General features: G+C 43.9%; 1 protein-coding gene across 1 annotated transcript in view; it reads left to right on the top strand.

The window, feature by feature from the left end:
* The first annotated feature begins 17,774 nt into the window (after positions 1-17,774).
* The window catches only part of LOC134503707 (mitochondrial peptide methionine sulfoxide reductase-like), a 55,750-nt gene continuing 45,797 nt past the window's right edge, over positions 17,775-27,727 (top strand). Inside the window, exon 1 of the mRNA XM_063312608.1 lies at positions 17,775-17,950. Within this exon, the coding sequence (XP_063168678.1) occupies positions 17,878-17,950 (73 nt within the window). The 5' untranslated portion in view covers positions 17,775-17,877. The remainder of the gene's footprint in view (positions 17,951-27,727) is intronic.

Below are 27,727 nucleotides of genomic sequence, written 5' to 3'. Positions count from 1 at the left end.
TACTGTCTCTTGCACTACTTGGAAGAGAAAGATCTCATCTATCACTTATTTTTTCAAAGAGCAAGGGTCTATTTGCAGTTATGCTCAATGCTCCATATGATCTACAGTATGTGGGGACATCAGGCACCTTTGTGTTAAATAGTATCAGAAAGCATGGCAAAGGCCAAAGAGACAGCAGGAAGAGTTTGCAAATCACAGCTTTCAAAGATATTTGGTCCATTGCGCTGAAAAAGGTGAACCCATTGTAAGATATGTTTGGGGGAGCGGGGAGAAGTTTACTTCTGCTGCAATATTCCCAAGAAAGCAGGCTGTGGCAATTTACACCCATCTGATAACCATCAAATCTGAACAGGTAAAACATCCAACATCCCAAAACATGGCCCATGGAAACAGCGACTATTATAATAATAAAAAATTATCTGTGCTTCTGACATTCTCCTCTCAAATCTGCATGGCTGGAGGAGGAGGAGGAGGAGTAAAGCATGTTAAATCCCTCCCCCCTCCTGTACCCAAGGCTTTCCTCCTTTTCACCAGCTCTCTTGAGCTCCCTGCTTGCCTAAAAGAACAGTAAACAACTGTGATGATTGTGATGCTGGAATCAGGCTGGAAGCGAAGGATGCTCTAAAAGCAAGGTGGCCCAGAGAGAGGGAACTTCACACCACCTTTATTTTGAAAAAGGAAGAATGGGGGGTGGAGTGAAGCAACTGTCTCTTTAAGAAGCATCCCGAGGCTTCCAAATTTGGGTCAGGCTTGTGCATTTGATGTAAGAGCAAATCTGCTCTCAAAGCTATTCAATTAAATAAGCCGCAAAGGGATTATTCCATCCTTTCTTCTGCCCTATTGTTCCCCATCAGCCCCCATGAATCCACATCTGGTGTTTGCCTTGCAACCAAAGAACTCCTCTGCCTTCTCCAGTTGAGGAAGGACAGGAGGAACTAGGCAACTGCAAAGCCGGTCCTTACTTTTAAGAACATCCCTGAGGTCCAGCCTGGGCCTATTTTTAGGAGGGGGGGTTACTCTGGATCCCCCCTGTGAGATGGGGCCCTAAAATGCAGCTTGAGCATTTGAAATGCCCAGCTGGATGGTGATGTTTTGTTACAGGGTGATACAATTTAATGTGAGCCAGTTTGGTGTAGTGCTTAAGGCACCAGGCTAGAAACCGGGAGACCTGAGTTCTAGTTCTGTCTGAGGCATGAAGCCAGCTGAGGGACCTTGGGCCAGCCCCTCTCTCTCAGCCCCAGAAAGCAGGCAAGGGCCAACCACTTCAGAAAACTGCAGGGACTTGTCCAGCCAGTTGCCAGGAGACAAAATCTGACTCAGAGGCACTAAATATATAAATAATTAAATAATAATAATAATAACAGTTACAGTACAGTAATCCTAAAATGCCAGCATTTGGAGCTTCCCCATGCACGTTCCTGTTGATTGGGCTGGGGCTTCAGTGGAAGAGCAATGGAGAAAAACGAGATGGATGGATGCTGTAGGAAGAGGAAGGCCAGTCCTCAAATAATTGTTCTGCCCTGAAAGTTTTAAAGAGTCTTGTTTCCAGTAGCAACTTCTCTTCTTCTCCCCTGATGTGACAACATTTTGAAAACCCCAGGACACCTACTGCTATGTTCCTCAGTGCAGCCAGACAGCTTCTCTCCCTGTGGATTCCTTTGGGTGCAGGACTGCAGCCTGTGCATACCAGCTGCCAAGTCCCTTAAACATAGGAACACGTTTGCACCCTTTAAATGTTCTAATTTCCAGAATTGCTTGGTCACGCCCAGCCCTCCTGCTGTTAAAAAGGATGGAATATTTGGCTAGGTAGTTGCCAGTTTCTTAACTGGTCTTTGCTGCTACACCTCTGATAGCGGACGAAATGATCTTGTCTGGTTGAAAAAGCTTTCAGCCTTGAGTGCAGAGAGCTGTATTGCTCTTTCATCAAAGGCTGACCATTCACTGAACCGGCAAATGGCTTCTAAACTAAGGGGCATAATTTCTTCTACCCTATTGTCAATTGATTAGCTCTGTAAGTAAAGATTGTGCATCCTAGCACCCTAGAAGTTGGGGAAGGGGATATCCTAGAAAATAGGAGATATAGTAGACAATAGGGACTGTTTCAAGGAAGTAGGCCCGATGGGGAAATATGTATATGTATCCTCCTCAAACCCCAGCTGTATCTTTCCACCCTGATTTTGCATCACAGTCTCCTATGGACATTTTGCTCTAGCATTGTCTTTGGCCCACAGGCCCTATGAACAGTTGGGGGAAAAGATGCTTTAGGGTGCTGAACTGGAAGGCAGCCTCTTGATTGGCTGCCAGTGATGTCATAGCCCTGCCCACATTTTCTGGGTGGTCTGTGGCCAAGCTGCTACTTAGATTGCATTCAGGATTCCCACTGCAGCATCTGCCTCATCTCCTCCGTAGAACAGCAGCAAGGGTTGGACAGAGAAGCAACCAAGGCTTGCTTTGGGAGTCTTGCCTTCCGTTTCTACATGTCCCATTTCTCGGCCTTAGGCAGGGAGGGGGAATACAAACCTCAGGGGTTTTGCTTTTTTTAAATCTCCAATACTGAGTAAATGATAACTATTTGCCAAGGCAGGTTTCCCCTGCCTGGAACCCTTTGCATATATTGGGCAATGGATCTCATGACTTAAAACCAGCAGAAAATCTGTAGTCATCCTGTATAAACATCTCATTATGGACCCAGCTGGCTTCTATCTCCCTACAATGCATTGCACAATCCAAGGCAGGGCTGCGAGTCTGTAAAAGGCAAACTAATATTTCAACAGTATTCATTTCTCCATGCTCATTCATATCTGGAAAGTCTACGCACGAGTTCTGCCCAAACAAAATTTCTCCCCACCCACCCTGAGCTTACCTTTCTGTTCTGGGACTTGGTTCAAAGATTGTTTTTTATTTTAATTAAAAAAAAATAACTTTTTTTTTTAAAAATGATGGAACTGAAATCAATGCACATAACAATGTTTTCCTAGTATTGAATTAGAACGGTCCAAAATATTAAGGTTTGTTCACACAAAGTGCTAAGCCCTGGTTGATTTTAACTATAGATTGCTGAACAGAAAAAGTTGTTGGGATTTGAATAACACACTAAGTCATCAGCCATGCCTTCCAAATCACAGTATCTAGGTTCACACAACACGCTAAGCCAACACTAAATGAACTATGGATTACAGCAATATATGGACCCACTCTAAGAATTTACATTTTCAGGAAGTATTCGATCCCGAGAAACAGTGGAATATGGATAAATCCATCAGTCAAGTTATTTGAAAAGTATTCCATGCTGGAACAAAAAAGCAAATATGTCCCACAATCAAAGACGTTCCAGGAAATGCCCCTATCCAAAGTTTGTTTAGTACAAACTGAAACTGGACAGGAGTGACTTCCAAAATTCTCCACCAGATGTGTGGAATTTCTTCAGGGGAGGAATAAATTATTTGACCATTTCTCAAGGACAGATACCCCCTTTTGGAATTATGGTAGCTGTAAAGGAATTCTCTGAGCCTGGGAATGGGAATCACAGCTTGCAAAAAATTGCAGGACAGGAACATCTGTGCATGCCTTCCTGTCAGGTGAACAGGTAGTAGCATCTCACCTGTGTCAAGAAGCAGTTAGACAGGGGATCAAGGAGGCTTTGCCTTAATGTACTTGTGGCAAGATGAAGTGCTAAAGTTACATCTTTTCCTTTCAATAAACCTGACTAATGAGAATCTAGCTTTATTGGCTGTTAGAGGTTGGCAGTAGCATAGGTACTGAATAAAAGAACCCCCACTAGTTTCCTCCTCATGGTCTTCCATGGGATCTAGGGAGGCTGTAGATCCTGTAGCTCACCCCAAAGACCATGCCTCTGAAATTTACCAGTAAACTGCAAGAAAAGGAAGGAAGGAAGGAAGGAAGGAAGGAAGGAGGGAAGGAAGGAAGGAAGGAAGGAAGGAAGGAAGGAAGGAAGGAAGAAAAGACTGCACAGTTTTCTGCTTTGGAAAAACTCAAAATAATAAGTAAAATTGATATATTAAGCCTCTAATAGGATTAACCTTATTTTAAATTAAAAGTAAACAAAAAATATTCAGATTTATGCACCACTTCAACCACAAACCAACTGTAAGTAGTGTATACTTTCGTGGACAGGTTTAAAAAGTACAATAACACAACATAACAACACATAATCAAGTCATATTGTGCTACAGAATGATGATACCAAAATAACTAACTCTCACTTAATACAGGGGGGATATCAACTCTCAAATCAAATGCCAAAGACTGGAGTGGGGGGAACAGATCCTAAAGAGTGTTCAAAGACCAACAGGATTGACGCTGACCTGATCCTGAAGGGGATGTTATTCCACAGAAGGGGGTCAACAATGGGAAAGTCCTACTTCATGGACCCTGTTGGCAGCACTTTTTAAGAGGGGACCTGAAGGGAACCCTCTCTTCCAGATCTTGTTGGATGGGCAGATACTGGCAATACTGAAGAGATCTAGGCCAGGCTTTATGAATGACAACCACACATTGAATTGCCAACTGGTAACCAATGCAGCTCCCACAGTAGAGGTGTTGTCCAGCTAAATAAGTTGCTCCCATGACATCTTGAGCCACTGCATCTTTGACTAACTGTAGCTTTAGGTGGCCTTCAAGGGTAGATCCATATAGAATGCATTGCAATAGTCAAACCAAGAGCTGCCCAAAGCATGAGTGAGTGTGAGCAGGGCCTTCTTATCTAGGAATGGTTGTTATTGGTGCACTAGATGAAATTGTGCAAAAGCCATCCTGGCCATAGCTGCTACCTGCTACTTGATGAGCCCAAGTTACCAAATTCTGTTTGGTAGGGTGCAACCCTGTCCAGAACCAAAGATGGTGTATCTGCACCCTTAGTTGGTTTCCAACTCAAAACCACTCCATCTAGCTACAATTAAGCCTGAATCTGTTCCTCCCCATCCAGATCTTCATATCCTCCAGGCACTTGGATCACATATCCCAGGCTTGAGATACACAATTGAGTATCATCAGCATATTGATGATACTTAACCCTGTGCTGATAAGTGACCTATACCAGCAGTTTTGTGTAGAAATTAAACAGGAGTGGAGATAAAGTTGAACCCTATGGCACCCCCAGTAGAGGGTCTTAGGCTCTGACCTAGTCTAGAACTCTCCCTGGAAGAAGAAGGAAGGAGAACCATTGTAGAATAGTGCACCCAACTCCCAACCCTCAGAGACAGTTCAGAAGGACATCATGATTTATTACAGTGAAGCCACTAGAAGCTGAGCAGGACTAGGAGAACTGCACTGCCCTATCCTAGTCCTGCCACAAGAGCAACCAATGTGATCTCAATACTATATCCTGGCTGGAATGAAAAGGCCATAGACTCATAGTATAGTAGAACTGAAAAAGACTACAGGAATCATGTAGTCCAGCTCTCTGCACTGTGCAAGAAAATCAATTAAACCATCCAGGATAGATGAATGTCTAGCCTCTTCTTAAAAACCTCCAGAGATGGTGCATCCATAACCTCCATATTAGACTGTTTCCCTATTGTACATATCTTACCACCATGACATGGTTTCTTATATTTAAAAGAAATCCAGGTAGTTGCAACCTGCACCCACTATTTCTAGTCCTAGATTCTGTGGCAATGGAAAGTAGTTCCTGACTATCTTCCCTATGGAACCCTTTCATGTACCTGGACATTGATACCATCTCTCCACCCAGTTCAGAGAATCTGTTTCATCCAGGGTTCTCTGTCTTTGCACAGACAATTCCCTCTTTCTCTCTCCCTTTACTTCCAGCCCTGTCGCATCTCTGTGTCACTGCCATGCCCCCTGCAGTCCTTGGAGAAAATAAACAAATACATTTTTTAAAAAAAGGTTTGATCATAAAATGTTGCTCACTCCTCTTCCAAATACAGAGGTCATGGTGATAATGCTAAGTCTAGAATCACGTGGAACTTCTCTTTCTCATTCCTTACCAGTGCTATGTAGACTTCCAGAATCAGAGCAATCTAGGCTCTTTCTGCATCAGGATTCCCTTGGCTTCAGCTGCTTCCCGCTACCCATGGCAAAGGCAAGACTGGTTCTAGCTGGATCTCCAATACAGTTCCCACCCTCTGCAGAAAGCTACCAGGTCAGCATTAGAGCTACTGTTTTAATGATGTCCTTTGGGCAAGATGGAGAAATGGTGTGTGTGTGAGAGCAAATTCCCCATCTGCACAAGCCAACAGAACAGGGTTTCTCAACCTTGGCAACTTTAAGATGTGTGGACTTCTACTCCCTGGCTGGGGAATTCTGGGAGTAGAAGTCCACACAACTTAAAGTTGCCAAGGTTGAGAAACCCTGCCACAGAAGCATGGAACTCCATCAAGTATTTTCTCTGCCACTAGAAAGTTGAAAAGAGAAGTAGGAGATGAGGGGGGTCAATGGAACAGTTAAAGTCCCCACTTAAAGTCACCCACGTGTGTGGCCATGGTACTTTCTTTTGATAAGTGAACACTATAGATTAACCATGCATTGTCCTGATCACTAACCATTGTGCTTTACTGAATTGGTTCTAACATTATAAGGAATGGAGAAAAGCACATTTCTATCTTCTTTCTCCTCTATATACTTTATTGTATACACTTCTATAAAACTGTCCCTTATTCACCTTTTGCTGGGGGGCAGGGGGCAGGGATGATCTTAAAAGCCCCTCTTATTGTAACCTGATAAGGGAGTTGCTCTACCCTTTGTTCATTTTGGTAGCATTTTGGGAGGGGGAATAGCTGTACCTGGGGATGGCTAGTGCCCTAGAGTGACTTCTGATGGACCTACTAACAGTCCGATCACGAACTCTTGCCCATCTTGATTCCATCACATTCTTACTTTTATTGTATTTATTGTATTTATAACTGTTTTGGTTTCTAATTCTATTTTATTGTAAACCACCCAGAGTCCCTCCTTGGGAGGGAGATGGGTGGTGATGAGATTTGATACATAAACAAATAAATAAAATATATTGTTTATTTAAGAATATTGTTTTATTGTATTTTAACTACTATTTATTCTTGTTTTACTGTAAACCACCCAGAGTTGCTCTTTGAGTGAGATGGGCAGGGACTAAATTTGAAATACAAATATAAATATAGCCTTAAACAGGTTTTGACGTGCCTTGGTTGAATATGAACCACATCACATGGGTTCCTATCTTATAGGCATGGACTCGCTCAAGCTAAAGCAAGGTGGGAGAAGAATTTGGATTTGCAAACAATTCTGTGGATTTGTGCATGGTGTAGCATTTAATGACACTTCTAAAAAGTAATGTAAAAAACTGATCTCTGAATCACTGTGAAAATGCCCAGTGCAAAGTGTAAGCATATTAAAGGCAAAACTGAAATACTTTGGCCACACAATGAGAAGACAGGACACCCTGGAGAAGATGCTGATGCTAGGGAGAGTGGAGGGCAAAGGGAAGAGGGGCCGACCAAGGGCAAGATGGATGGATGATATTCTAGAGGTGACGGACTCGTCCCTGGGGGAGCTGGGGGTGTTGACGACCGACAGGAAGCTCTGGCGTGGGCTGGTCCATGAAGTCACGAAGAGTCGGAAGCGACTAAACGAATAAACAACAACATGATCCGTGTATTGACTGGGAACTCTCCATGGTACTGAAGAACTGGAGTTATTCGTCGTATTTTCTGTTGCTCTGGGGAAAGGCAAGAATGGTTGATGTTTCTGTTCCTGGCTCTATTCAAAGATTGGATTAAGCCCTGCTTGAGTTTAAACCACACTTAAGAAATCAGCTTTGTTTACATAGCACGCTAAGCCATAAAGCACTTCCTTTTTTATTATTATTGTTAATTTTTATTGAAGAGAGTTTTTACAGAGCGAAAACAATACAGATTTGAAGAAAATAAAATAAAAGTGATGTGAATAAGAAAGAAAAGAGGAAAGAAAGAAAAATAAAAGAAATAAGAAATACAAAGAAGCAGCTTCCAATCTTCTTTACAGGAATTATAAATGCATTTATATTGTATCCTCTCTCTATGTACTGTAGTTATATTGTGGCTCCCTCCTTTTCATATTCTACCCTTTCTAATTGTCAAACCCATAAAGCACAAGTTCATTTTTTTCTGTTTTCAGCAAAAAGTCCATAAAGGGTTAAGCCATAAAACAGTTTCTGAGTTTACAACAGCATACTAAAGTAAGTCACAAGAGGTTTTGGTGTGTTGTGTGAATCCTTTCAATAATATCTTGTTTGGGTTAAAAGAAAAAACTTTTTTTAAAAGGAAGATGGAGAAATACTGGATTAAAGGAACTTTGGCCTGCTTTATGAACCATCACAGCTATTGGCAAATTCCTATGCTGTAAACGGCAAGGGGATTCAACTATATAGTGTACCTTTTCCAGTGTGGTGTGTTATGGATGTGTTGGACTACAACTGCTGTCATTTTGAGCATGCCAGTGAGAGGCTATGGGATTTGTAATCAAATCTATCTGGAAGCTACCACAATGGGAAAGCTGATGTCTTATAAATTAATTTACTGCTTAATTTGTATTTCTAATGTTTCCTCTGCCTATATGCATTTAACTTGATGAGAGACCATGAGATAGAGCTTCTGACATGAGAATGAGGTGATCAAATGGAGTGAGTTCCATCAAGCTTTAGGGAAAGGATTTAATGTATGCTGCCCCCCCACAACTAAATGCAAGTTTTAAAAATGTGCATCATACATAAAAAAACAGACAGAGCTTCAATCATTCCATTGCAGCTGCCATCTTGACTTAGACTTCTTCACTCAAATACCCCTGAGAAAGTGAGTGGGCTGAAGTCAGAAATGGGCATGGCCAGAACCAGAAATTGACGGAGGAACACTTTTTCCTATCTCTTTCCTCTTCATTTCTTTTAAACCATACGTGTGCATGCACATTCTTTTCCTGCCCCCTCTTCCCCCCGCTCCCTTGATTTCTAGGAAACAGCCTCTTCCTACTCCATGCTTTGAACCAAATTCTATACTTGTGGTAAAGATAAATATATGTACAATTTCATGAGGTAAAAATGCTTAAATTATGGTATCCATTCAATTACAAGGATAAAATGAGGCTTGCATCTGCAGCTGTGAATATGACTCGGAGCCAGATGCCAAGAACAAGCCAGTGGAAAGGGCCCAGTGGGCCTTAAAGTAACCAGGCCAACCAAAGCTGTTTGCCCCTATTCTGATCATCTCCCACCCTCTGGGAAGTCATTTGCCTTTCCCCCAAACTGATCATGTGAGGAACCTGTGGGACAAAATTCAGATGCATCAGCAATGCAACCCCACTCTTGGTTCAATTTCATCTTTCCATCTGCCTTTTCAAGTTGACTTCTAGGAGCCTGACAAAGAGGAAAGGAAATAGATGTGGGTTGCAGTTGACTCCCACTTGCAGAGAAGAACCATCCATGTTTTGGGGGCTTGGTTGCAGCCTCTCAACTTCCTTGCATGTGCTTGTTCTATAGAATTTCCACCCCACCCAGGTTTTGCTCATCATTTTCATTCAAGGTCATTTTTTGAAGTAGGGTGGCATCTGAAAGAGGAGGTGTGGATCAGAAGGAGGTGGGGTGTGTGAAAATGGTTCTTTTGTCCCTCTTAACAAATTGTTTTAAAGGCAGTCTTTGGAAAACAGGACAGTCCAATTCAAGGCAGTTATGTCAGTCCTTCCCCACATCAGTACTGAAAAGATGGGACATATGTATAAAGTCTACATGAAAGAGCATAAATAGGGATCTACTAATCAATGGTTAAGAGCAGCTGGGGTTTTCTGCCTCCCAATCATTTATTAGTAGCACAAAAGAGGGTTTTTTTCACATTGCATCAAACAGTCAAAAGCTGGTCATGACAGGGTTTTGAGTTTTAATTCTGGTACTAATAAACAGTTTCCTAGGCTGAGCATGAACTTCAGTGCACCCTTATTCCTTCTTTCCTCTTTGCTCTTTGCTTTGGTAAAATCTCAGGGTCTAGTCAACCACAGAGTAGCTTCCTGAAGCCTGCCCACCCCTCTATGGAACAATGGGACTCCTGGGATGAGATTGGAGTGGGGGTGGCATTACTGACAGAATGCGCCAAGTGGGTATCAAATGCTGCCTGCGCTGGTGGTGATGCAGAGTCTCTGGGCTTTGCTAATAAGGAGAGGAAGGACAATGGAAAAATTTCTCCTGGCATCCCAGGAGCAAGCTGATGCTAATGGTTGGAGTGCAGAAGGCATGCACAAAACTGGGGGTGGGGGAAAAGAGGAGGTGGAGTGTTCACACGGATAAGAATGCAAAGAGACATGGGAAAGCTGCAGGGAAAGGGTGCAGGAGGAGGACAATAGGTTTCAGAGGAGGAGCTATAGGAAGAAAGGGCTGTATGGGAGCCAAAATTGGCTCCTTTATCCCTAGTGCAAGCTGACTGGCTAATCTATCTAGATGGAAACTGATCTCAGTATTGATGATGGGGAAGGGGGGGAGCTTAGCTGGAAAAAGTATGACAATACATGCAAGGCGGGTGGGGGTTGGGTATCAGTCCTAGAGATAAAGCAATTGCTTTCGTTACTGATATATTTGGAGATGCCAAATCTTTCTAGAGGCATGCAGCTACTCCTGGGTGACACACAGGAAAGCATCTATCACCATACTGTGTTGGAGCAGCCAACATTTATCATTCAGTGCAGCTAGTGCTGACCCTGTAGCATGTCTGTATGTGCACACACAGATTCTGTCCCTTCCTTTCTCACACACACACACAGGTACTCTCCCTCACTAAAGGGCTATCAAGAAGGCTCTCTCATCCCTCCGCCAAGTCCCCTTTCTGAATCCCCAATTTATAGCTGAAACAATAGGGTATTCATTACAGGACAGTGTATAGCCATTTCTCTCTCTCTTCTGCCCCCCCACCATCATCTCTGGACTCCCTCTCCCCCTTCTTCCACCCCCCCCAACAACCGCTGAATCATAATTACCTTAATGTTTGAACTGCAGAACACTCCAAGCTGTTCCTTCTTGGTGGAGAGGGGAGAAAAAGAGAGAGAGAGAGAGAGGGAGGGAGGGAGGAGACTGGCGCACAGACAAATAAAACCCAAGTGAGAGATGATCTTAGCAGTGAGCTGATGGGTGACACCCGAGGTGTCAATGTCGCCTTGCCTTTCCAACCAAAATGAGGCCACTGCTGTTGTTAAGTGTGCCCCCCCCAAACTCATGAGGTCTGCCTGTGTGTAAATTTAACACCTTTATGATAAAGCATGGAAAGCATCTTCTGCCAGCTCATACCAAGAGCAGATGGAACAGAAGGTATACCTGAGACTATGGGTGGCAAGCAACAGAGTCAAGGACAACCACCAAGATGCTACTGGGATTCAGATCAATTTCTGATCAACTTTCAAGCAAGGATGGGGTCTCTACTTGTTCTAGTTTTGCTACTGGAGATGGGATTCCTTCAAGGCAGTGTTTCTCAACCATGGCAACTTTAAGATATGTGGACTTCAACTCCCAGAATTCCCCAGCCAGCATGGCTGGCTGGGGCATTCTCTGAGTTGAAATCTACCCATCTTAAAGTTGCCAAGGTTGAGAAACACCACTCCGTGGTATCTCAGGGTTTGGGGAGAGGGTGTATGTGTGGGGGGGGGGGGCATCATCTGCATTACCTGTTGACTGACAGAGAAATCATATATCATGAATTCTTCTTCCCTTCACCAACAGCGTCAATATTATCAATATACTGCAAGGATTGCTGTCAGCATTGCAGAGTCGTCTTGTCATAGCTCTGCTGCAGAGAAATGAGTCAAGGCCTTCGGATGCCAAATCCTATGCCCAGTTCCACACAGCTCTGAAGGGAAAAGACGATAGGAAGATGGGTAAAGAGCAGAGGATTTTTTGTGTGCTTGCTTTTAACAGATCAGGCATTGAAATGACAGCTAGAGAAGGTATGGGGTGGGGTGGGGGAAAGGTGGGGTGAGAAGATGGGCTGACGTTCAGAATATTTTAAATGTAAAAATCAACTATTTTTAAGCAACTCTTTTTCAGATGTATTTCCAGTGTGTGGGTCTGTGTGTGGGCAGGTATGTGTGAGAGAGAACAGACATGATCAGTCGTGCAATAGAAGACTCTGCCTTCTTAAAATGTATCGGTTTTAGCCATTTGTTTGGGACCAAAACAGTTGAAGGGGGGTTAAATTTATATAACAAATTCAGATTTTTTTTTTAAAAAAAGGTGGGGAAGCAAACTCTGCTTTTAACAACAATCAGGTCTGAGTCATACCTTCTGCTGGGCAGATGTATGGTTTTCATGTAATAAACACAGGACATCGTTTCTGAAAATGGTTTAGCTTAGACTACACTCTGAGAGCCCCTGAGAAAGGATCTCAGAAGCCACTGGATATTTTGAGTCTTCAAGGGTGGAGACAGAGGTCCAACCTAGAGGGAAGATCCAGACCCTGAAGCTGGTTTATGTCAACTTCCTTCTGATGGAAGCAACGAGAGACAAAATTCATATTTTGATTTGTAAAATCTTAAAAAGGGACAAGAGGGGGAAAAACTGTTTTTCCTTTCCTTCTACCAACTGGCCCAAGTCCAGCAAGGCTTTAGATAAAATAGTCCTTTGGCTTCCAAGCTCCCATCTACCTATCCTGGTCATTCTGGCTAAGGTCATACAACTTTCTGAATTTGAAGCCCAGGTTAAGTATAATTAACTTGATTCACAGAACCTGCTATGCTCACAATTGAGCATGTTATGGCTGAAAAGAGATGGCCTGTTCACCCAACATGCTGAACAGCTAACTACCCAACTCTATTTTTGCCTAATCTAGTATATGAATCCAACTAGTCTGTCTGTAATGAAGAGCATAAAGTGACTGGTGCATAGCAAAAAATTACTTCAGGTTGTGTGAATAAGCTAAAACCATAAAAAATGAAACACATCTTTATGGTGAGATATATTTCCCATTTCTTGGAGGAGTGAAAAATTCTTAAAGGCAGCACTTCCTCAAAGACTGCCCAGATTTAGAGGTGAAATTCTTTGCAATACTGGTTTGTTCACAAACCTACAGGATCATTTAATGGAAGCCAGAAGTGCAATGCTTTCTTCAAGTGATCAATCTCCCAAGGGGGATATCTTGTGATCTAGATTTTTTCCACCTTTCAGATGCCAGTAGACATGTCTGGGTACATTCCATTTGGTGAAGAGACAATCAAGCAGTGATATGATAGTTTGAAAGATCTGAAAGGCCATGGTGGAGGTGATGCAGCTCTTCAAATGGCCTTGAGATATTTCTTTAAACAGGAAACAAACAAACAAAACCTCTTAAATGTTTTCCCCTCCCAGCTTAGGAAAAAAAAAGGATCTTGAGTTAGCCAGTGTATGCAAAAGGTTTATGCTTTGCTGCCCTGTTGCTGAAACTACTGGTTGCCCTAAAAGTGTTCAATGCAACTGATCACCAAAAGGTTCCCACTTCTGTCTTGTCTTGGTTTGAAATGGAACCAATTGGTTCAGTGACAAAGGACTTAGACAAAATGTGACCAAGAACAACCTGATATAATGAGCAGTACCACAAATTGCCTTACAGGATGGTGGGCTCAGATAAGCTGACATCCTAGCAAAGATGCTAGAGCACATAATTTCTTGTACCAACAGGAAATTGGCATAGAGGGCTTTAGGGCTGAAACATTGCACTAAACCAAAATGTGGTTTTCTTAATTTTTGCTTAGGTGTCTTGGGTAAATCCAGATTTTGCAGCCTGACAGCTAAGGTTTATGCCTTAGCACAATGGTGAACATATTCATTGTGGCTTACTAAACAAATCATGGTTAAGTAAACCATGTCTTAGGGCAATGCTGGAATCCAGACCATGGATAGGCTTGTATATTATGTTAAACTTGCTAAAATGAGGTGATGTTAAGTGGTTTAGGGTTTAGGGTACAGTGGGAAGCCATTGTTTTGATATGTTGTGTGAACCAGACTTCACATAATACTATAATATGGTTTATTTGTTAAGATATAGCATGCTATGTAAATCTAGAAATTGCATGTGGTTGACATAAATCTAGTTTGTTCCATGAACCCAGCTGTTAAATGGCTTTCTAGCCATCCATCCATCCATCCATCCATCCAAGCCAATTTCTGCCAATACAGCATTTTGTGCAGAGACCTTGAGAATGGATGATGAGGAAGAGGATCAAGAAAACTGAAGGAGCAGGAAGGCATTTTGATTAAGAGTTTAAATCAACTTGCTGCCCTAATTTTCCACCCACTGAGTGACAATCTCTCTCCTTTGAGTTTGGTGCCTTCTTCCTTCCATTTGTTTTTTTGTATTATCATTTTCTGAACATGTTGATGGTGACCTAAATTGCTTGCACTGGGATTTTAATTCATTCTCAGCAGCAGTAATCACTTGAATTTAAGATTCTCTTCTCCTCCCCTCCCAAACATACAGTTTTCCCTTGCGATTTAATCTACAAAGCCATTTCCCCACTGATGGATCCTTTTAATGACACAGTTGCTCCTGCTACAGAGCAGCCCCTTCCTCCCCCATGGAGTTTTCTTTATACATTTTAATGATGTTTCAAATATTGTTGGAGAACCTAATGAACTTGGAGCCCTCTAGCTCTGGCTGGCTGGCTGTTGTATGGGCCACAAAGCAGAGCATCACACTGCTGATTCTGTGCCACTTTTGGGGGGAGGGGGCGCTAAACATTTTTATTCGGCAATTGATCTGCTCGACTTTTTCTGTCTGTCTTCCAGTGCAGACTGATTTATTTCAAGCAAAACAGTGGATCACCTGTCATTTTGAACAATATCAATGCAACTTTGGCGTAACCCCTAAGGATTTGAATCACTGCCAAGCTGGATCAATCTAAGTAAGTTGGATTTACTGGCCTGTAACAGTAAAGACTGCAGCTATAAAAATCAGTCCATACCATGGCTGGGTTCTCTCAATATGCTAAGCCATAAACCCTGGTTTGCAGATCGTGGTGTCTGGGTTCACACGTCATGCTATAGGAGTCCCTGCAAAGCTAGCTTTCAAATTCAAAGTTTTACTGACATTTCTTCATAGGACAGCACTCTAAATTTGATCGCCTACTGCAATGGAATAGCCTAGGCCAGTGCTACTCCATTTATACAGATCTGACTTTTGATCCTGGGTGCAATCTAACGCAGGTGGCTCTTGTCATAAAGCATTCCAACCACTTGGGTAATGGAACGGTTCAGCCTTGTATTTGGGCAAGTCCCACTCATTTCAGGGCTTCCTTCACTTGGAGACTCTCTTAGCAGATTTCATTCTGGGTTCCCATACTCATAATGTGGTTTCTTTGGTTTGGGATTGATGTAGTACAACGTTTTTCAAACTTGGCAACTTTAAGATGTGTGGACTTCAACTCCCAGGATTCCCCAACCAACCAGCCAGCTGGCTGGGGAATTCTGGGCATTGAAGTCCACACATCTTAGAGATGCCAAGTTTGAAAAACACTGGTGCAGCATGTGTAAATCAGGATCTATTGCAGTCTAATAACCTCACTGTGGCTTATTCCACAAACCATGCTTAAAACATTGACTTAGGATGATTTGCAAACCTTGTCATTGTCTGTACATCAGAGTTGGGGGAGTCTCCATCTTGTGTTCCAAGTGCCAGCCTCCAATGCCTCAATTTGTATGTGCAAAGCTCCGGGCTGGGCTTTTTTCCTCCTGATAGGGGTTGCATTCCCTCCAGCATTATCTCTGTGGCCTTGCTTGCTGGTGGTGCATTGCTCAATCCAGCATTGGGCAAGGCCAGAGCAGGGCAAGGTCTTCTGCCCAGGGAGCTCCTGGCAAAAGAACAAATCCCTTTGCGAGAAATGTGAAGCAATACCTTGCAGTGGGCTTTGAAATGTCTGCCAAGTGGCAGAGGAAATGAGGCTGAATGTCATTCAGAATTAGACTGAGGGCCACAGATTACTTAACCTGACATACATCCTCAGCAGTGTATCTCAGGGCATTCTAAACCCTAAATCTGGATTAACAGAACACCACTGCTGTCTTTGCTTAACACACTATGGTGAAGCAACCACAGTATGGCTTGAGTCTAATCGCCTGGTTCACACCACATGGTAAGATCCTGGCTTGGTTCCCATGACACTGAACACTAAGCTATCAAACCCAGTTTCATCTGGCCTACTGTGTTGTACAAATCCAGCCAGCCCATGTAACCAAGAACTAGGAGAAGGGGGACTGAAGTGAGCAATGGAACAGCAGCTCTTTTAGTGGGTTCTGCACAAGCTTGGGTTGATTTTATTCTGTTGAATTTGAGAATTCCCCAGTTGTAGTCCCAACACCTCTGTCCTTGAGCAAGGTGAAGAACTGGGCAACTGTTTAGCACCTTCTTCTCTGAAGTCTAAAATGCGGAAATGGGGCAGTTTTTATTTCCTTACCTCATTTAATAGATTACTTTCTGGTGCTGGGTGCAGTCCTTTTAGTTTTGATACTTTTGCTTCATGTTTTATGCTTTGATCACTGGACAGAAAAGTGGCAAATGTATGTAAATGTTCTGATAATCCCAGTCAAATCAGAAAAGGGCCAAGGTTGATTCAATTCAGAGCCACAGCAGCGTAATGACTTTGGGATGGGATAGGCAGTTCCCGGGAATCTGGGCCAGTCTTTTTTCTCTGGTCATATCTCTCTCAAAGACAGAGGATAAAAATGAGGGTTGAGTTTATGATGCCGTTTGGCCCCACAAGGAAGGCTTCCTATAACCAGACTTGATTGCCAAAAAATTGGTGGCTTGACTTCTTACCCTATGCAGGCAGGGATCACCACAACTAGGTCTACATCAGTGTTGCTTAAACTTTTTTTCTCTCAGGACCCTTTCCCACTTTTCAAAATTAGGGAGGACCCACAAAGAGCTTTCGTTTGTATGGGTTATATTGATCAATATTTACCGTATTAAAATTAAAATTGATGCATTCGGTGCCGCTACCACTTCTCACAATTGTTTGATGGGATTTTAATATTGTATTAACATAGGCTGGCAAACCATTTTGATTTTGGTGACCCCTGACAGGGTCTTGGCAGACCCCCAAGGGTCCTAGGATGACACTTTAAGCAACACTGGTCTACATCAGCTCAGCTGCAAAAATCTGGGCAACCACTAGATGAAAGCAAAGCAGCACAGAAAGCTGTTCCTCTTTTCCTCATCTAGTGATCCCCTGGAATTAGGAAGGCCAGATTTGGAAGCTCTAACTGGCTTAAGACTCAAGGAGGCTTATGCCTGATGAATGGAATGGGCTTCCTCCCATCCCCACTATTTCATTGGTGACAAAAGTTGCAAACCTCAGCATTTTTATTTGGGAGAAAACACCACTGAATCAAGTGGGACTTAATGCTGAGGTGGCCTATATAGCAGGGTTTCTCAACCTTAGCAATTTGAAGATGGGTGGACTTCAACTCCCAGAATTCCGCAGCTAGCTTGCTGGCTGGGGAATTCTGGGAGTTGGTCCACCCATCTTCAGGTTGCTAGGGTTGAGAAACCCTGCTATATAGACTTGCAACTGGAAGCCTCTCCTTGCCTAAGGTGGAGAAATTGAGCCTTGCCCGTGGCCAAGGTACCAGCTGCATCCCTAGCGTCACGCAGGTTTACAAGGAGCCGCATGGGGGAGGGGACACACGGGGAAGTTACGCGTGCGTCGGGATGCCAACAGTGCGGACTAAACTAAGAGTTACGTCGCGATCGCAGGCTTTCCTATTCCTGGGTCGCCCCCTCCCGCACCGGAAAGGCCAACAGCCCCGCCCCAAGGGCTTACGTCACGCCCCTCTGCTCGGCCCCGCCCTCCCCAGCTGGCCCGCGCAGCACGCCGGCTCTGCGAAGCGGTTAAAGGGTCGCACGTGGACGGCGGGGGGCTTCTTCGTGAGTCGCGTGCGCCGCGATGCCTGGGCAAACGGAGTTGCCGAGCCGGGAGGAGGCTCTGTCGGGCAGATCCGAGGCCATCGCAGTCCAAGGTACCCCGCGCCGAGGGCCCTCGCAGTGTCCGCGTGGAAGAGTTGGGGAGTCCCGGGCTGGTGCTTGAGAGCTCTGTTGGACTTCAACTCCCATCGTCCCTCGCTGACTAGGCACGGTGGGCGTTGAAATTCAGGGCAGCTGGAAAACACAAGGCGGGGCTGGGTGCGTGTGAATGCGCGCGCTGAGTTCGGGCTGCGGGTCTCGGGGACCCGTGGGGTCTCTGCCTCCGAAGACGCGCTGATCCGGTCCCAGCTTTCCTCGCTTGGCGCCCGCGACGCAGCCCCTGCCCCGTTGGGCGCGGGGGGTCCGAGCGGTTGGCAGCGAAGTCATGCGCCGAGAGGAGCAAAGGCGAGGCGACTTCCGGGGGCTGCTCGCCCCTCGCTCCCCGTTTTTTGCTCAGCAGGACGCTGGCTCTCTTTCCTTCCCTGCCCTCCTCGAAAAACCCCTGTCCCCAAAGAATGGAATGGGCGCCCCCAAATAAATGCACGCCCCACCCCCCGACGTGCCTTGGAGGAGTTGGGCCAGTTTCAGTTCCTTCTGTGCCCGTGTTGCAAAAGGAACCGGGCGCTCCGAATTGACTTCCAGCAGTGCGACAGCTTCTAGGTTTGCAATCCTAAGACCTTTACACTTTGTGCAAGATGCCCTGCTGCCCCCGAACTTGGGACTTCGGTCTCCCCATTCGCAGCACCGGCTTTTCTGTTCTTTTGCCCATATTCCCTGCCCCACCTCCGTTGTATGTTCCAGCAAATAAGCAAGACTTTGAAAAGTATTAGCCCTAGCAGGAGGGAAGCTGATTAGGAGGGGAAAAATATCTCCCTCCTCTTCCCAAAGAACAGCTTTAGGCAAACTTAAGATCCACTCATTTACTCATTTACAAAAGCCTTTTATTCTTGTACTTTATTCACAGACCAGTGTGAGCATTGGCTTTGTGGTGTATCCCCAAGTTTGTACTTTCAGGGGATGGGGTGTGCACTGTTTGTAAGCCATTTTGGGAAGATCTCCTGAAAGACAAGTTATGCACAATCTATATACTACTAAAACTCTTGTGTCTGTTTGATACTTTGTAACCTTTAACTGAGTGCAGTGGTGTGTCATAGGCCAACCATTTTTGAACCAAAGTACTTCAAATGGGCTAACTTACCGAATGAGTCCAAAATCCGGGACCCATGACTCCTGTGGAATTGAAGTTTGGCAGATTTCATAAACCATTTTATGACATAAAAAGTACCATAAAACATTTTATGACATAATACAAAATGACATAAAACATTTCCTGTGGTCTACTCCTGATGTTTGACTGTGTATGAATGACATGGGTTTTTTCAAGGCAGATACATCTCTGAATATCTCCCTGTATTTTTAATAATGTTTCCAGTGAAGGCAGTACGTTAGAAGCTCTGCCATTATGGAAGGCCTTGAGGAATCTGGTAAGGAAATATCTCTGAAACTATGACCCCATGGGTCAGGGTTGTCTAGTTTAAATAAATAAATAAATAGGTCTATGTCCCAAGCCAAAGTTTTTATGCTTTTATAAACCTTGGAATTTATTTTCTTCCACACAGGTTGGAGAAGTCCCACTTTGTTAGACACTCACCTCCCTGTCAGCCAAGCCTGCAACAGAGCAGGGCTCAGCAACACACAGCCCCAGGGCTGGGTCCAGTCATCCAACCCCCCCCCCTTTTTTTTTTTAAGTGGCTCTGAGATCCTCCCCTCTCAACCACCGAAAACCACTCCAAACGTACCCATAATATTGGGGCAGAAAACACAAACTCTGTAGGAGACCTCAGTGGCTTAAGCACAATGAAGAACCCACCCCAAGCTTCTGAGAAAAATCAAACATTCCTGATTCTGCCCACTTGGTTCACTACAAACCTCCCTTCGAAAGACATGTTAAATGTGGTATCTCACCAGCAAAATGTGGTCCATCCCTGCACCAAATGGTGATTTTTATTGCATATGGCACTGTTGTATACTGCCCAGTGTCTAATATAGATTGGGGCAGCTTATAAATAGTGTGAAATAAATAAAAGTAAAATAAATAAAATAAAAATAAAATAAAATGCTGTAAGTGCATACAGATACACCTGGGAAGGGTGAAGATGCTGACTCTGAAGAAGAGGCCTCTGCCACTGGACTTTGAAAGCCAAATTGAGTTATTTGCTCCTCTTCCCTCCCCCCCCCCACTCTAAAAGGTTAGTGTCTTGACCTTCAGAGAATACACCATGCATTTCACAGCTATCGGCTATTGGGAAACAGTGTTACTACCCCTGCATTCCCTCTGCAGTTGGCAGTCTCTTGCTCAGGAATGAGAGCTGTGTGTACAATATGGTGTGCGTGAATGTCTGTGGTTTGCTGATTTCCCAGCTGTTCTTCCTGACCCAAAGTCATCTCTGTTTACATTCTGAACATGTGCCAAGAGCCTATGCTATGGAATGATACCCTAGCTGCTCCCCATGTGCTGATTGGGATGGAGCATACTGCGCTTTCCATGGCAACGGATACTGTTGCTAGGAGACAGAGGAATAAAAGACTTGGAGGGATGCCCAGCAGCCTTCCTCCCCCTCCTTGTCTTCTGCTGTCTCCCCAAGTACCTTTGGAACAAGATGATTCCTGAAACATGGCAAGCACAGTTATGACTATGAGGCAGTAGCACCAGGGCGTGGAGGAGTTGGGAACAATTAAAGGCTGGGCATATTTTTGGCCCATTTGCTGTTCGTATGAGGGACCAGCTGTTTTATGCTGAGTTTATTTGAAGCAAAGGCGTGCCCATCCACATTGGGGAGGCATTTTGTTTTTGTTCAGATCGAGGATTTAATCTAAAAGAAGTCACTAGGCATGGATATGGCCGTACTGGGCTCTAAATGTAAGAAGAATCTTGCTGGATCAGATCAGAAGTCTTAATAGTCCATCATCTTGTTTATCTTGGTGAGAAGCAAGGTGCTTTGCGTTCACATGGTCCTGAATTCAGTTCCTGGCACCTTCAAGAAGGTGAAAGCATCTCTGGAATCTTGAACAGGTCATTTCCACTGAACCACACTGAGCTAGGTAGATCAAGGGTTACCCTGGTATTAGTTACCTTATTCACAAACAGGGCATTTCTGCCCCTGAGCAGGTGACATTTAGCAATATGTGCTTTCAGAAGCTGGAGAAGCCAGCCCAAATGGCCAGCAGAGCTATCCCATCTAATGATTTTTCTCTCTTTAAACCGTGACTTATGGCAGGCAGTTGAATTTCCATTTATAAATTAATATATAAAGAACTTTTTTCTTGTTTATCCTGGCTTTGATTCTCATTAGCCTAGAATTATGAAATAGGGATAGATTTTCATGTTTATCCAAAGCATGTTCAATTTGATAAACTGGCTGCAGGTCAGCAAGGGGATGTCAAACATACTTTTGGAAGTACAGTATTTGATAAAGTGGGGACCATCACGAAGAACGATTACCTCGGGTCCACACCCCCTTGACTTCCCATAAGGGCAGAACCCTGAGCATCTCCTCCCTGCATTCCACACAGATTCTGCTTGCAGGAGATGATCCCTGAATGGAGCTAGGCTTTACAGGTCAATGGATGACCCAGTGACACCATGTAGATGTTGAATCGCAGTAGAAAGAGAGCTGAACCATCTCATTGAAGCAACCATGGGTTTGACTGCTCTTCACTCATTACTAAACTTGGAACCACCCACTAAAATAGGAGTTGAACCCCTGTAAAACAGTGCCCCTGATTTCTGACCCAAAAGGCTGAGAGGTCTCAGGAGGGACACACTCCCACCCTCTAGATGTAGCTCATCTATCACAGCAACCCAAGCTGTTTCTTTCCCATGTCCATGCTTGAATCCAGAGTAGAAAGGATCTCAATAATCTCCTTCATCCCGGAGCCTCTGAGTGCATTCCCACCACCTCTCCTTTGGGAAAGAGACAGTTAAATGGCTCTTTTCCCACCCCATTAGAAAAAAATTAAGTTGTCATGTTCCTTACTAACACAGGAATAGCTAACCCATCAGTGTTTGCCAAAATGGCATTTTCTGTCATTTTTAGATTACAGGATTACATGCTTGCAGTATTCTGGTTGAATCTATAGGGTGCTGTGGATGAGAATCTCTGGGACAGCAGACTGGAAAATGTTGCTTTTAATTTCTCAGCGACTTAGCATAATGTGTGAACACAAAAGAGCATATGAGGACAGGTGAGTGAATCAAATTGTTTCTGTTAGTGATTTCCACTGCTTTGTCTTGCTTTTTGTTGCTATGTTATGTCAGTTGCTGAGATTGATTATGGGCCATCAAGTCGGTGTCAACTCTTCACAACCACATGGATAGATTTTCTCCATGAGTCAGTTGATGTAAGCTGCTCACAATGTGTGAGAAATAAGCAGCATGAAAAAGGAAACAAATAAATAAAGGGATAGGGTGGAAATTTATTCAACTAGCCATAGGTTGTTTTACAATCCATTGCTAAACATGATGTGCTGCAATAGGAACCACCAATGTAACACTTCTTCTGGACTTTGGAATCTTGTAGCAGATTGTGTGGCCTTTGCTCAATTTATCTACATCAGCCTTTCTCAACCTTTTGACCCTGGAGGAACCCTTGGAATATTTTCCAGGCCCCGGGGAACCCCTGCACATTCAGGCTTAAACATAGGCCAGAAGTTACAAAATTATTGTATTCGTTTCATGTGTAGGCCTGTATAGATGCACTAACAGAGTTCTTAAACCAAAAAATAAAGAATGAAACTTACCTCTTTAATGTGAAGATGCCTGAATTTGAAATAATTTTTTAAATAAATCATGATCTCCCAGGGAACCCCTTGGGACCTCTCATGGAACCCGAGGGTGCCACGGAACCCTAATTGGGAAACCCTGATCCTTCCCCCAAGCTGTGCAATAAAGGACAGTTCTATAATATCTCAGCCTTTCCTATTTGGCAGGTTTCTCTTGAAGAAAGTTTTTTTTTTTTTTAACTTCCTTTTCCTCTCTTCCTTGTCTTTCAAACAAGCAGAAATCTTGGTTAGCAGCACTGAATTCATTTCCTTCCTTTGCACTGTGGCTTGTTCTCAGTCTGTTAGATACTCTGCAGTACAATCCAGTCTGGAAAAGTCTCTGCCTAGTACAGCTACTGTTATTATTGCAACAGGTGTCTAAAGAGGAACTCTGGGCGTATGTTGAACATCAACAAGCAAAAAATGTTTATGTCCATGAAAAGGAAATCTTTACCTTAGGAAAATTTCCAGATATAATCTGATTATTCACTTCCTTATCTGGGGTAAGAGGTGGGAATTTTTCTTGCACATTGACTACTACCCTCCCCTATTTTTTGTAGTTTAAAAATGCATTGATGCATAGATGTAATAGTCACATTACAAATAATACAGCATCGCTCAAACCATGCAATTTTTTTATTTTTTTAATCCCACCTTTATTATTTTTATAAATAACTCAAGGCAAGGAACATGCTTAATACTCCTTCCTCCTCTTTTCCCCACAACAACAACCCTGTGAGGTGGGTTGGGCTGAGAGAGTGACTGGCCCAAAGTCACCTAGCCAGCTTTTATGTCTAAGGCAGGATTAGAACTCACAGTCTCCTGGTTTCTAGCCTGGTGTCTTAACCACTAGACCAAACTGGCTCTCAAACTGGCTCTCGATTGGAATGAGTGTGTGTGAGAGCAGCTGTTTATAGCATACAAAATGTACATGGCATAGTTTTTAAGTAAAAAAAAAAACTATGAGTTTCCAACCATGATGTTACTCTTAAATAGTGTTTCTCAACCTTGACAACTTGAAGACGTGTGGACTTCAACTCCCAGAATTCCCGAGCCAGCAGGGGTGGCTAGGGAATTCTGGGAGTTGAAATCCACACATCTTCAAGCTGCCAAGGTTGAGAAACACTGTTCTTAACATTTCTCTGTCCTTTATAGGGAGAAAGTTGCCCTGGAAAATCATTTTGGATTGGCAGAATCTCTTCTCTGGCAAACTCCCTCATGGTTTTTTTTACCAGTTCAAGCATGAGGATGGATCAAATTGAGTTGAAGGAATGCAAGAAATAGTTTCAGGCCATTCATCTTGCAGTATGCAAATTGGACTTTGACTGGTAGATAATGGCCAGGCAGAAGAGAAGAGAATGTAGTCATATTGACTCTTTGTTTAGAAGAGGAATAAAGGTTGAGTGCAGTTAGTTGATATGTCTGGAAGTAATTCTCTCTTTGCAGTGATAATCTTACCTGCCTCCAGTAGTTCTTTTTAAAAAGTATTTAACCAAATGCTCTATCAGCAAGACACTGAAAATGAAAACAACATAATTAGAATAAACAGCAAACCAAAACACACTGGAGCAGATCTTGGAAGAAACAAATACTGCATGGTTTGGGGGTTGTAAGTTTATGACTTACTCCATGGCTCTGATGCAATGTTTGTCCTAAGGTGATCAAACAAATATTTTGTTTCAAAGCAAACAACCACTAAAGAAAGTAGGGTAAGGTTTTTTCAGAAAACTTCCCAAGCTGTCTCCCAGTATCAATACCATACCAGATTCTTCATTTCCCACAATCTGCTGCTGGCCAGGAGGAATGTGACTGGTCTGCCTGAAAAGAGCTGGTATAACAGCCAGAAGGTGAAAGTGTTGTCTTGAATTTTCATAATGCGCTGCTATTGGGAGAAGAACACTTCATGATTGGCACTGGCTAATTGTTCTTTTATTTGTTGGTTAGATTTATATCCTGCCTTTCCTCCAAAAGCTCATTTTATTCCCCCAAGCGCAATGCTGGATGGGAGGTTGGGCTGAGAGAGAGGAACTGGTCCAAAGTCCCCAGTGATTTTTTGTGGCTGAGGATGGGTCTCCCCATTCCTAGTCCAACTGCTTCATCACACTGACTTTTAGGCTGAGAGAGAGGGACCAGTCCAGCGGTTGACTTCAGTGGCTGAAGGTAGACGTTGAACCTGGGTCTTCCTGGTCTTCATCAAACACTGATTGGTTCTCATTATTGATGCTTTCACCTGTTTTGCTCCAGGGTTCAGGTCACCTGGTAAGGTTAGCTGTTACTCCAGCAGAGGACTACATTTCATGCAAGTCACAAGTTGTGTGTTGTTGCCTGCTAGGCATTTAACATTCATATAAGAAGCACAGTTCCCGTGCAACCAGTGAAATAGGCAATTTATCAAGTCCTTCACAGGTCAGCATCCTTGGTTGATTCTGTCCAGCATGGCAGTCTTCCATTGTACACAACTTATTCCAGTATAACCTGTTCATTCCTAGCTTGCTCCTTCCAGTCCAATTTTGGAAGAAACTGCATAGAGAATTGGGGTAAAGCAGTTAGCAACTCCTGATGTTGAAATGAATTTCCATTTCATCTGAGCCAAGAAATCATAGCAGTTCTACAGCAATCTGGATTATTAAAGCAAGTTTAAAGTTGGGTAAATAAACTGGCCTGTTCCTAGGATATAATGTCCTGGCTTGAATTGATTGGAATATGAATGTTAATGGAAGATTTCCTAGTTCATATGAAAGAAAGAACAAAAAAAAATGCAAGTGTGAGCTGATGTCCATTCATATCCTAGCTCATGAATGGAGGTTCACTTTTTAATCTTCCATAGAAGCGGAAAACTTGAAACGTGAGTTGTATTAGAAGGAATGGTTCTTTAATTTGTACTGTGTATATTGCTGAGAGGCAACAATCTGGAATAAATAATGTGGCCATTTTTTAGTACAGGAGAGTACAATCTTTGAGTGGCCCCAAGCCAACACGTAACATTTTGGTGGTGGATAGGGAGACTGCAGTGAGCTTGGGGGAGGGTTGCTGGATTTGGGGAGAATTTTGACATTTTTTAAACACAATGCCTACTTCAGGCTTTACATTACAGGTGGTCCTCAATTGACAACCACTTGTTCAGTGACTGTTCAAACTTGCAATGGTGCTGAATAAGTAGCACTTACAACTGGTCCTCAGAGTTCCGGCCATTGCAGCGCCCCTGCGGTCACATGACCATGATCCAGAGGCTCAGCAACCAGCCTGGATTTCCAACAATCTCAGCATCCTGTGCTCACATGATCATGATTTGTGACCTTCCCTGCTGGCTTCGGACAAGCAAAGTCAATGAGGAAGTTGGAAGTCGTGGTCATGTGAGGTCCTCAATTAATGACCCATGGTGATTCACTTAATGACAGTAACTGGGGCTTGCCAGAACTGCTGTTGCTAAGCGGAACGGTCATGTGACATCACACTTTATGACTCAGTTTGGGAAAAAAATGCTTGATTGTGAAATAGCACGTAAAGGGAAAGAGTGGAGGATCCAATTTTGTCTCTACTTTGAGCTATTTGGGGAGTTAAGTTTCTCTTGCTAATTTTTCGGCTAATTTTGAACATGGATGTTTGTTTTAAAAAATAATGGAAGGAAATTGGCATCTTTAAAGGTAAATTTGTTCTCTTCTCCCTTCTATCTCCTTCTCCCTCCTCCTTTCTTTCTCCCTGTCCCATGATGCATTGCACCTCAGCAAGCTGATGCCATATAAAAAAACAAGGGGTTGTTATGCTGCCCATTCTCCTGATGGCAGAAGGGTGGGAAGAACCTGGCACCATTTGGAGACAAAAATCTCCAGCCTTCTGACAGTAGCCTCCTGGGCATGCATTGTCTGACCTCCTCCATCCCCTTCCTCACACCCCTGAGCCTCCTGAAGTCAGAGGGCACAAAGCGGGCATCCAAAAAGCCCGGGCGGGTCCTAGTCCTGAAGGGAACCGAGAACCGCCTACCCAAGGGGGTAAGCTTTTACTTGGGCTCTGTTCTTTCTCCTCTTCTCTCCTCTCTCTTCTTCTTTTTTTTGGAAAAAAAAATAAAGTAGTGGCTGTGAATGTTCGGCTCTTTCAACATTTTCTCTCTCATTTTTGGCTCAGTTTCTGGTTTCCGACAAGCAGCAAAGAAGAGGGTGGGGGAGAGGATCGCGGCCGTTGGGATGGAGGTTGGCAGGGAGGCTGTGAGACAGAGGGAGAGAGGGAGGGAGAGAATAAAACTGGTACAGGCTGGAGGCTTGCCAAGGCTGCTTGGCAGAGATGCCATGGAAAGCTGGGAGAACATGCACATGGCCATGTATATTTCAGAGGAGAAATGCAGAAGACCAGGGGGTGGGGGAGTAGAATGAACTGCAGATCCTTGATTTGGGCACCTGTTTGTTTTGTTTTAATATGGCAAACTGCTTCATCCTGGATTTTCCTTTTCTACCAAATGCAGGGAGTTGCATTTAGGGAGCACAGCACTTCCTATGCTGATTGATTTGAACCCGGGCCAAGGAAATAATGTTGACTGCTATCTTGCCTGGAAGGGGTGGGGGAGAGGGAGAGGGTGGGAGGAATTGGCCGCGAGCTGCCAAGCTGCCTCGCCGCCTCGCCACCTTGGCAGTGAAATGTCGACTGGATCGAAATGGGCCTCCGGTGCCTTTGGACTTCTCTTGGACATTGGTCTGGGGCCCCTGGATCCCCCACGTGGCTTTTTCATGGGGACCCCTTCACACCTGGAGGCAGGTAGCCCAGGACAGGTAGGAAAACTCAGGACCAGCTTTGCTCCCTTTGTCTGGATTAATTTTTAAAAGGGTGCCAAACCGGGAAACTTTTGTATCCAAAGTCTGAGTCTGTGCATGCGAATGGGCTGGCATGGGGTTTAGGATGGGCACCGGTGTGTTTTTAGGGGTACCTGTGCGGTTTTTATTCTCGCTTTGGAAAAAGAACAGTCAGGAGTCGGTGCCTGCTTTGTTGTGCCTCGTTTCTCATACCGTAAGGCATGTTGAATT

Source organism: Candoia aspera, chromosome 10 (assembly GCF_035149785.1).
Source record: "Candoia aspera isolate rCanAsp1 chromosome 10, rCanAsp1.hap2, whole genome shotgun sequence".
Classification (NCBI taxonomy): domain Eukaryota; kingdom Metazoa; phylum Chordata; class Lepidosauria; order Squamata; family Boidae; genus Candoia; species Candoia aspera.
Note: the sequence above shows the minus strand (reverse complement) of the source record. Positions and strands in the feature narration are given on the sequence as shown.